This window comes from Schistosoma mansoni, assembly GCF_000237925.1.
Source record: "Schistosoma mansoni, WGS project CABG00000000 data, chromosome 1 unplaced supercontig 0010, strain Puerto Rico, whole genome shotgun sequence".
Classification (NCBI taxonomy): Eukaryota; Metazoa; Platyhelminthes; class Trematoda; order Strigeidida; family Schistosomatidae; genus Schistosoma; species Schistosoma mansoni.
In genome coordinates, this window is record NW_017385987.1 from 1,150,255 (window position 1) to 1,162,345 (window position 12,091).

General features: G+C 35.6%; 1 protein-coding gene across 1 annotated transcript; it reads right to left on the reverse strand.

Annotated features, from left to right (window-relative positions):
- Positions 1-1,080: 1,080 nt before the first annotated feature.
- Positions 1,081-4,591, reverse strand: Smp_132800 (STARP antigen, putative; the record flags this gene model as incomplete). Its single annotated transcript, XM_018791957.1, has 5 exons — positions 1,081-1,575; positions 1,732-2,192; positions 2,712-2,805; positions 3,828-3,923; positions 4,397-4,591. The coding sequence occupies 5 exons, from the start codon at positions 4,589-4,591 to the stop codon at positions 1,081-1,083; spliced, it is 1,341 nt and encodes a 446-aa protein (XP_018644865.1).
- Positions 4,592-12,091: the final 7,500 nt, after the last annotated feature.

Below are 12,091 nucleotides of genomic sequence, written 5' to 3' on the forward strand. Positions count from 1 at the left end.
TTCACTTCCTTTCGAAATTGTGACACGTTGATGGATTGAGTGTATGTTTTGTGGCACAATGATTCATAAAACTGCTCTAATAAACTGTCTATTTCAAATGGATCAAACTAAGGTTTGTGTAGTACCAAAGATCATAGGATAAACTAGTTTACGATTTCAGTTTTCTTTGTTATAAGTGATGAACACTAACTTGTCAACTCGATCTAAAAATGATTCATGCTAACTGGATAACTGAATTCATAAACTCATATATCGAAATATAGTTAATCGCTTAACTGTTTATTTAGTTATCTTCATACTTTTAATATGAATATTTCGTACTGAAAACCTCTGTAATACACCGAAACTCCTTATAATAATGGATAGTTGTGTAATAACAATTTCTCCTCAAACACCATAATTATATGATTTTGTACATTATAAACCACGTGACTTGGTGTTTGATAATAAATATTGGTATAGACCGACGACTAAATTTCTGGCATTTTTTTCTACTTATTAACTCAGAGAAACCAGCACGGAAATAAAATCTACAAACACGTGGTAGCCTTATCTTCTAACTAAATACCGAAATGAATCAGCAAACTTTTCCTAAATTACCTATTAAATTGTTGCTTTCCAATTGGTGTATAACATGAATAACATTTATCTAAGCTAATGACTATTAAAATAAGTTTATGCGCAAATAGGGTATTTTTATGTAAAATATCAATAATAGACAAACTTGAATGTGTCTGAATTCACTCGCCAAATTACCAATTGACATCGCACGGTATGACAATAACTCGAAAAACAAATGTTCTAATTACAAACACCTAAGTGGAATGAAGGTAATTACCCACTCTAATTAACGCAGAATTATTTATTGAAACAAATATTTAAAAAATTCTGAATTATGGATAAAATGCTCAGTTCCATTACTTGAAAAACTCTAATAAAAATCTGTACATAATTCAAAAATACAAATTGGCATCTGTTCGGTTTGTTTAAAATAAGTAGTAAAAATCAAATGTAAAATAATCTTAAAATGAAATCTTTTGACAATATTTACAAGAAAAATAACTGAAATCATTATCAATTCTAATCTAAGTATGGTCTCCACATTACTGGATCTTTAGTACTTATCGTCTCAGATGAAACTCCAGTAGATGAAGAAATCAATCCTTGCGTACAACTTATAGAATCAACCACAAATGCATTATCCACTTTACCATGTCCAACACTGGTAGGATGTAAACCAATGGATTTATTCATTCCAGCTAACCCCGATCGCGCTACAGGGACACTGAAAGCTGACAAATGACCATCACATGACAATGATGAAGGTGCTAATGACGACATATTCCCCATACAACTCATAAATACATTACAATTTCTCTGATCTGTGTTTGATACATTCACAGAACACAAGTCTGTACACTGAACAGAATCTATACTGATATCTGTCCTACCAACACCAACTACATTATTCGCATTCGGTGTGAATCCCACTGACTGAATCCCACTACTGAAGAAACCACTATCACAATCACTCAATAAGGAGTTGTATTTGTCATTATACTGTAACGGTGTTGACTGCCATTGCATCATCAGTCCATTAACTCGTGAATGCAGATTATTTATGGGAGTTGATGTGACAGAAGATGATGAGAATGATGATTTCGATGATGTTGATGAAGATGAGGAGTAGGAGGATGAGGGATGAGTGACGTAGGAGGAGATTGGAGTTACATTACAAGTACTATTGACAGTAACATTGTTAAGATAAGGTGTGTTGTAATTTCCAGTCGACGAATTACTTTTAATTAATAATCTCGGTATTCTGTTCTCTTTATCGTCTTCATCAATTGTCTGATCAATAGTTGGCAATGGAGGTGAGATGGTTGATGTACTGAACATTTGAGTATTAGTATTAGCAGTAGTGGTAGTACCAGTAGTCGGAAAAGAGGAAATATTGTTAGTAGAGTGTGAGTGTTGTTGACTTTGATGATAGGAACGATGTTGATGTGAATTTCGAGTAAATTTTCTTAGTGAATTATCTTTACCATTCACATTCATATTTTCATTGAGATTTGATGTGGAATTATTTGTTGATGTAGATAATGACGATGACGATGTTGTTGAGGCTATTGAAGAAGAATTTGGGATTTCATTCAAATTGTAGCGTAATTTTCTTAAACGTTCTTGGAATTCTATAAATGGAATAAGAATAATTAGGATTACCTAAGGTTACGTATCTTTCAAGCAATAAAACATAAAGACAAAACTACTGAACTATATCAAAGACTAAATAAATAATATATTTGTAATATCCCAATGAGTAGAAAAATTAGATTTTCTGACGTTTCGCGACTCAAAAAAATTATCAAATCAAAACATGGTAATGATATCTATATGAAAGTCTGTTTAAACGATGATAAAATTGATAATTATGGTAAATCTTGATTAAATAAATCCTTTTTTTATCTCAAATTTGAGTTTTCTCAGTTTCACGACGATTAATAATTAATCGTGTATATATTGAAATTAGGTAATATATAGACGTACTCCTGTGCAATACTATTTATTTAAAATATTCTAGGCTATTCACATAGTGTATTCTTTATCATTTATTCAATTAGTTGCTTATCATCAATTCCATTTCATTCACTCTCAGAATCAAACAAATCCACTAAAAAATATTAACATTAAGGGTAGAGGATATTACTTACTAGGTTCATCTTTTGCTATATTTGTAATTCCTTCAAAGACACTTTGACATAAATTCAAGATATCGGCTTTTTCAACTTTATGACATTTGTTTGGCTGTAAAATAAAATTAAGTAAATTGAATAATAGATAGTTTTATATATAAAGATAATCTTTCTTAATGATGTTTTCATCATGATCATCTGTAATTTATGCATTTTAAACATGTCAGTAGCGATGGGAGTGTAGGACACATATTTGGTTACTGTTTAAAACTAGTAGATTGAATGGCCTTAAATCTCATTATTTTTGTTCATATTGAAATTTGAAGCAAGTACTGGTTTCTTCAAACCTCAATGTGTTATCCAGATGTAACTAGCAGTCATCATTTTCATACTGAATTATCCTAGACTAACCAAAGTCAAATTTGTTGACAATTATTTGTCAAAGTAACATAGTCAGTTGTTGGCTAACGTACAACAACATTGTACTAGGTATTTATTCTTAGTGTAACGAAGATGAAATTTACCAAATTAACATTGAACACGTTGAATCCATTGAGTATATACATATACAAATTATTTAATTAATAATATTGTTCTGCATTATGATGGTGTTTATGGGCGTGTTAAAAGCTGAATGGCAATATGTAATTATTAATAAACAAATTAGACGAAAATAGGTGTTAATTATGTCAAAGTGAAAAAAATTAATTGGTCCATTATTCATGAAATTATAAAGGCTGAAGACTATGTATTCTAGTTGATATTTAAATCTGAATAATAAAAACCTAAATAACTGAGACAATTTGTATAAATGATCAAATTTGAGTTAAGATACAAATGGATATATAATGTGATCAATTAAAGTGTTCAATATTAAGTTAATAATGCACAAAGAATAGCGTGATCAAACTTAACCAGGGTAATTTCTATTAGAAATTCCCATATTGTGATTTAGAACACGCTATTCTTTGTGCATTATTAACTTAATATATTCTATTAGCTCAGAACGCCAATACCGAGAAATGACCCTACAGATCACCAATTTACTTAATAATTACGAAATACAATCCATAAAGTTAGTTGTATAACATGACTTGAATTAAATCAATATGAGTTTATCAATAAGGAACTTACATCAATTCCAATTAGATCCATTGCTAAATTATGTAATGCATTCATTTTATCGGAGATACATGCACGTCGTCTACGTTCCATATTTTGTTTCTTCAACTGATTACAAAGTGAACAATAAAAACAATTAAGTATTCTCACTATTATTGATAATTAATTATTCGACAAGACAACTAGAACTTGCCAAGAAAAAGCTTCATTTCATTTCCTAGGTATTAACCTACTCACATGGAAAAAGTCGCCTATCCTCATATAGATTACTAACCATGTACTTCGAGGAGCAGAAAGATTCAGATCAAACACAGTTCTGTATGACACGAACCATTTCATAACAGTACTATTATCTACTGATCAAAAACTTAGCTACATAACTGTCAATTTAATTATGGAATTCTCTGTAGCCTCATTAAATCTACTTCCACACATACTCAAAAAACCATATGACCTATTATTCCTCTCACCATCTGATAATCAATAAATCAGCTAACATCAAATAAATCAAGTCATTTTAAAACACACACCAATACATTAAGTTATCATCACAGTGTAATAATCATGACAAGCATACTCACCCGACGTGTTTGTTCTCTGATTTCAGGTGGAACATTTGATCGTCTTCCTCTTCGAGAACAGATGGTATTTTCATTAGATGCACAAGTTGAACTAGATCCATTCGAATTAATTTGTTGTATGTGGTAGGAGCTGTGTATATTAGCAATCGGTGGTACACGTGTATAGTTCCCACAAGATTCAGTGTAAGGTATCATAGTGAATATCACTGTGTGGTCATCTGAAATTCAGGAATTTTTATAAGAATTTTTGTTTGGATTGATTTGCGCGTGTTGATGAATGAGCCAATGACATTGTAGCTTGTGTCAGAAATGTTATTTTGATTCGTGCGTATATAGAAATGATCCAATGAGAAAACAGTTCATGCGTAATGATTGTGTGCATTTAGTGTTTTGATTGGCTTATCTACTGTTGATGAAGGGATGTAAATCAAAATTAGGCACGTGAAAAATGGCGAATCCTAAAATCTTTTGGTGTATATGATTTCATGGGCATTTGTTAATAATCACTAAGATTCTAATAGTATAATTTACGGGGTACACAACATTAAGATAACACCCGGCTGACATATTGTATGCAACACTAATTCTGAAATAATTTGATTTTAGTATTTGTTAATTAAACTGATTATATAATTTGAAGGCGATTGATTTCATCAAACTCATCCAGAAATTCGTAATAAAATGATGTGTCTACTACAAGAAAGATTTTTTTTTATTGTTTCTGTATTCAGTAAATTGCATCATGATTAATGCTAAATAATATTATCAGAAGCGGTTTTTGTGGAGATTTTAGTAGTTTTTATAATTGAAATCACGATTCAGTTGAAGCTAGACCACCATGGCCCGACCGTTGCTGCTACCTTGACGTGGTGGTCGGGCTTGCCTATCGTGATGAAGCAATCGAGCTATGCTGGCTGGAACAATCGTTCCTCGAGGTCCTACCATGCCAGATAGGTCGGTTGAAGAGCGGTGAGACTAAAAGCAGCAAACCCAAGGTCCGAAGGCGAAGTCGTACTGCCGACTGTACAGAGGTGTGACAGCAGTAAGCTGTTTCCTTCAGACAACCAGCATGACAGCGATGCTGCCTTCCCACAAGGAGGGGTGGGGTTAGAAAAGGTCGACCCTAAAAATGCACACCTCGCCTTATCCCACGGATATCCGTCTCCGGCGGTAAGGTCGTTTAAAGAACGGAGCTAACACAAAAACTACCCACAAAAAGGTCGTGTGTGACCGACCTCAAGCAGTTGTCCCTTGGGCACTGCGGTCACGCTCTCAGGTCATTAAGACCACTTCTAACCCAATTTCCTTTTCAGGTACCTCTAGAAGAATCCTTCCACGGTGTGGGCAACCGGGAAGTGATAACTGCCCTCATACCTCTAACAACACTCAAGACCACTGTATTCATAATCAATCTCCTTCTTCACTTCCTACTATTCCTTCTACCTTGACTTTCAACACTAAACTTCCTCTTTCGGTTTCCTCCTCAAGTGTCACCATGGCCAACGATTCTAGTGCGCGAAAAGCTGTCCCAGGTCTACTAAAACCTCACTCCAAACTACACATTGGAGCCTTCAACGTACGTACCTTATGCCAAATCGGTCAACAGGCCTCCTTAGCTAAAACCCTAGAATCTCGTACCATTGATGTATGCTGTGTCTCCGAAACACGCATACAGGATCCCAGTGTGGTCATTCACTTGACCTCACCTCGCCAAAATGGACAGCCAACGAAATACACCCTCCGTGTATCTGGCGACCCGTTGGCTAGTTCTCGCGGACTTGCAGGTGAAGGCATAGCACTAAATACAAGGGCAGAACAAGCACTACTAGAATGGATCCCCGTTAACAGTCGCCTGTGTGCTGTCCGGCTAAATGGCTCCGTAAGAACTCGGAAGGATAGGGACACACGTCGTTGCCTTTTCGTCGTTTCTGCCTACGCTCCCACTGACTGTAGCCATGATGAGGTGAAAGATGACTTTTACAGAAAGCTCTCTGAGCTTCTTCAGAAAGCTAAGCGCTCAGACATAGTAGTCGTAGCGGGTGACTTTATTGCCCAGGTAGGCAGCTTAAATCAAACAGAAAGACATTTAGGTGGGTGTTTTAGTATTCCGGCTCAACGAACCGATAATGGTGATCGTCTGTTGCAACTATGCTCAGACAATCGTTTATTTTTGGCAAGCACTAATTTTAAACATAAGGAGAGACATCGTCTAACATGGCGACCACCTGCACCAAACCAACGATGGACTCAAATAGACCATATTGTCATCAGTCATCGTTGGAGAGGCTCAATAGAAGATTGTCGCTCGTATTGGAATACTTGTTTAGACTCTGATCACGCTTTAATACGAGCGCACATTTGTCTGCGCCTCAATGGACGCAGGAAAAGTACACTAAGAAGACCCATTAGGATTGAACTGGAGGACGAGAAAGCCAAATGCGAATTCCAGAAACAACTGAGTTCACATCTAGGCAGTTCTGTAAACAAGACTGACCCAGATACTGCTTGGAAAGACATACGAACAGCTGTGGAAACAGCAGTAACATCTATTAGTCATTTGAACCATAGGGCTCCAAAAGCCAATGGATTTCTTTTAAGTCTATTTCACTGATGGATTCGCGTAAACTCATCCCATCAGGCTCTGAACATGACGAAGAGCGTAAACAAATTAGATCTAGGTTAACTAAAAGTCTAAGGAACGATCGTGAGCAGTGGTGGGCAACGAAAGCAAAAGAGATGGAAAAGGCAGCGGCTGTAGGCAACACCAGGCAACTATTCAGACTAATAAAAGAAACTGGAATTAAGAAGTCAAGTGTAAGTGAGACAATCTCGGAAAAAGACAGAACCCTTATCTGCTCTCAACCCAAACGTTTAGAACGATGGGCGGAACACTTCAAGGAGCAGTTTAGCTGGCCTTCAGCTACTGCACAACTACCCACTATTCCCAGAAAACCTGAATGGAACATTGAAGTAGGCCCCCCGACCCTACTTGAAGTTCAAAAGGCTATAGGTAATTTGAAACGAGGAAGAGCAGCTGGTCCAGATGGATTGGCTCCAGAGGTCTTTAAATATGGTGGTCCAATTTTAGCGATTAGGTTGACTAATATTCTGGCTAAAATCTGGGAGACGGATGTAATCCCATCCGACTGGTCACAATCACTTATTGTCCCAATATATAAAAAGGGGTCAAAATCATCCTGCGATAACCATAGAGGGATTAGTCTGACTAACATAGCATCTAAAATACTAGCCTCAATAATTATCGGGCACCTAACTAAGACTCACGAACTGCAAACACGAGAAAATCAGGCTGACTTCAGACCTGGTCGTGGCTGTATCGACCACATATTCACCATTCGTCAAGTTTTAGAGCACAGACACGTTTATCGGCGTCCGACAATGATAGTTTTTCTTGACTTGAAAGCAGCATTTGACTCTGTAGACCGAGAGGTTCTGTGGCAGTGTCTGTCATTGAAAGATGTACCTGAGAAGTACATAAACCTTGTGAAGGCTCTTTACTCGAACACTATCAGTCGAGTGAGAGCTTATGGCGAACTGTCATATGATTTTACAACCTCAAGTGGTGTACGTCAAGGCTGTCCACTATCCCCATTTTTGTTTAACTTCATTATAGACCTGTTGCTGGAAATAACACTCTCGTCGACTGAATTTTCAGGAATTGATCTCCTACCAGGGGGACCACTAAGCGACTTAGAATACGCAGATGACATAGTCCTGTTTGGTGAAGACTCTGGCAAAATGCAGAGTCTTCTGTTAGAACTGAGTAATAATGCCAAGATATTTGGGATGCGTTTCTCCCCATCCAAATGTAAATTGTTACTCCAGGACTGGCCTGCGTCAACACCCGAACTAAGGATAGGGAGTGAAGTAGTCGAACGCGTCGACAACTTCACTTATCTTGGAAGTCTGATCAGCCCTAATGGGTTGGTGTCTGACGAAATCTCTGCACGGATTCAAAAAGCTCGTTTGGCTTTTGTCAACTTACGTCACCTATGGCGAAGACGAGATATCCGTCTATCAATTAAGGGACGAGTATACTGCGCAGTAGTTCGCTCTGTTCTACTTTACGGCTGTGAAACATGGCCATTAAGAGTAGAAGATACTCGTAGGTTACTAGTATTTGACCACAGATGTCTTAGAAATATTGCTCGCATCTGCTGGGATCACCGGGTAAGTAATAGTGAGGTTAGACGCAGGGTATTATGAACGATGGTAAATCAGTTGATGAGGTCATGAATCTTCATCGACTGAGATGGTTGGGCCATGTGTTACGTATGCCTGAACACCGATTACCACGACGCGCTATGATGACTAGTATTGGGGATGGTTGGAAGAGAGTTAGGGGCGGCCAAACCAAAACATGGCATCAGTGTTTGAAGTCACTAACTTCTAGTCTGAGCCATGTTGGCAGATGCAGACTACCTGGTTGGGGTCCGCGTGACTATCGTAACCAATGGTTGGAGACTCTAGGTGACATGGCTCAGAATCGATCACAATGGTGTAGGTGTATACACTCTTTATCTTCCCTTAAACCTTGAGATTAAAATTGCTTCATATCTCTCTTCCTTCCTGTACTATATCCTTATATACAACCTTTCTTTATATACTACCACCACTAAATTAATTACTTCTATGAATCCGGTGTTCATCTTGTTGTGCTAACGATGTAAGGCAACTTGGACCGATGCATATATGTGCCTGGTCCTACGTTGTAGCTGACTGACTGACTGAGACCACCATGGAAAACCTAGAAGCACTAGATGGACGTTACGTCCTAGTGTGGACTACTCAGCAGCGCGCATCCACGATCCCGACTCGCGAGATTCGAGTCCAGGATCCATCAGTCTCGCGCGCGAGCGCTTTCACGTTTTCCATGGTGGTCTAGCTTCAGTTGAATCATGATTTCAACTATAAAAATTAAACAGTGCTGTTTGCTTAAAATGTAAATTACTGTTTAGACTATTGAGTCCTAAAATGATCTGAGTGAACGAGAGAAAATCTACTAGATAGTCATTCAAGTTATTGTGAACATTCCTAGAGATATTTTAAAATTAATTTAGTTATCTTTTTAATGTTTCATATTTAACTATCAATTAATATATGAATGATAAACACGGTAATGTATTGTACGATTGTCAGGAAGTTTTGGAATCATAAACTCACGCTTTCAACTATGAAAATACTAAATCTCCACAAAACCCCTTCTGATAATAATGATAATCATATGCTCACTAGTGACTGACTTCGAGAGGTAAATCCTGGAGTTCTAGTGAGAAGCAGTGACCAGTGGAGTTCAAACCACGTCTGTTGTGAAATATCAACTCACTGAAGACATTGGTGAATGGTTGCTCAATTTCGTGGATCAGTTGAAGTTAGACATTAACACCGTTGGATGCCGGCTCAGTGGTCTGGTGTTTAAGCGCTCGGGTGGGAGACTGTTAGGTCCTGGGTTCGAATCTCGCGAATGCGGGATCGTGGATGTGCACTGCTGAGGAGTCCCATAATAGAACGAAACGGCCTTAAAGCAGTGCTTCCAGGTTTTCCCTGGTGGTCTAGCAGCAATTGACTCACGCTTTCAACTATTCAAGTTATTGTGAACATTCCTAGAGATATTTTAAAATTAATTTAGTTATCCTTTCAATGTTTCATATTCAACTATCAATTAATTTATGAATGATAAACATGGTAAGGTAATGTATGATTCTCAAGAAGTTTTAAAATCATAAACTCTTTGAAACTATAACAAATATAAAAAACTCTTGTAAGATATTCTATTGGTCTCTCATCAGATCAAAACTTTTATTAACCAATATTCCCAATAAAAGGGTCTCTAATTATCTTTTCTTATTATAACTGAAAAAAATTTCACTGATTTTGACATTTAGTTCAAAAATCCATTAGAATCATGAATATTCTTTGGTAAATAAAAAAAAGAAAGAAAAGAGGATTGTGAGGGATACTTTAAATGTGTCCACATTTAGACAACTTTTAATGAGATTCAGTCATCAGTAAAACATTTATAAATGTATTCATTAATCAACGCTATTTTATAGGTCAGCCTAAATACTAATGTAAAACTTTGTTTTTTGGATGAGAAAAGTATTTAAATAGTCAATATTATTCTATACCAAGTTTCTATCCACAGTTTAATCATCATTTATAAAGTGTAAAAGAAAAAAACTCAGTATGGATACCTATTTACTTAGTATTCATATAAAATTTAGAGATTAGATTGATTAAAACTGGACAGATAAAATTATAGATACATTTAATAGGTATCATCACTTTCTATTGATAAGAGATTAAAATCATTGAATGTTGAATGTTTGAAATGAATGACACTTTAGAACTAGTCAGTATTTATTTAACCTGATTTTTCTAAAAAAACAAATAAATATAAATTATACAGGTGCAAAAAATATTTCAGACATTTCTACTTTTTTTTTCTTCTTATGGTCACTAGAATACAATAATGGTAATGTTATACTTACTAACCATGACAGTTAGAACTATAAAGAATCAAAGTTGAGATATATAATTTCAGTCATCAGCTTGATTAAAATGAATGATATATGGATCTTGAAGATCATGAATGATTTATCTATTCATTCCTATTGATAAAGATGTGTATACACAAATATTGATTATTAAATAATCGGAAAAGAAAAGTATTTAACGTTACAATGATTGAAATGATAAGTCAGTTATATAGTCATAGCTTATACGATGAGAGTAAATAAGGTTTTCTATGCATTTATAAACATAGGTGTCAGCTACTCTATAAATGTGTTGGATTGCTGAATATAATCTTTACAACTGGTATGAACTACAAAATCATAACAAGTCGATTTGTTTATTATCGATATAAGTTATTAATTAATGCTTCGAATGAGAGATACCTCTTTGTTTTTCTAAGTTAAAAGTGTCATAGACAAAATGTACAGTATTTATTTCATTGTTTTCTTTTCCCAATCAAGTGTGTCAAACCTAACAAAAACGGTTGATAATTGTACATGTGTTAGGATTAATGTGTCATTATTTAGACATTTGATTGTATTTGTGTGAATACATCAAAATGTCACCTTATTTAACTTTCTTATTTTTGTGATTGAGCAACAACTTGGGTTTGTTTGTTTTTTATAAAAAGAGATAAACAAACAATTAAGCAAGATTTACCAACAATAACATCTTCATAAGTTTGTGAAAATGATGATTTGTTTCGAGTCATTTATAGACATTTTGTTCAGTTTTTTTTTGTTTAAAAAGAAAGATAAATTGTAATGTAAGTGAAGATTAGTTCAACCGTAATGAACAAATTATAATCATAAGTAAAGAAAAAGAATTAATTTATCTATATATATGATAAACATACTTACTAAGAGGTTGAAGTATAATTGTTTACGTGAAGATCATTAAAACTAAACAATATACTTAGCCAATTAACAAATAATACATCTATTTAAATTCAGTAGAAAACTTAAATATATTACAAAGCATAATTGAATAAATAACTTATTCTGTGGAACTCCTCAGCAGTGCGCATCCGCGATCTCGCACTCGCGAGATTCGAACCCAGAACCTATTAGTCTCGCGCGCGAGCGCTTGGCCTCTAGACCACTGAGCCGGCATCCAACGGTGTTAATGTCTAACTTCAACTAATCCACGACGTTGAGC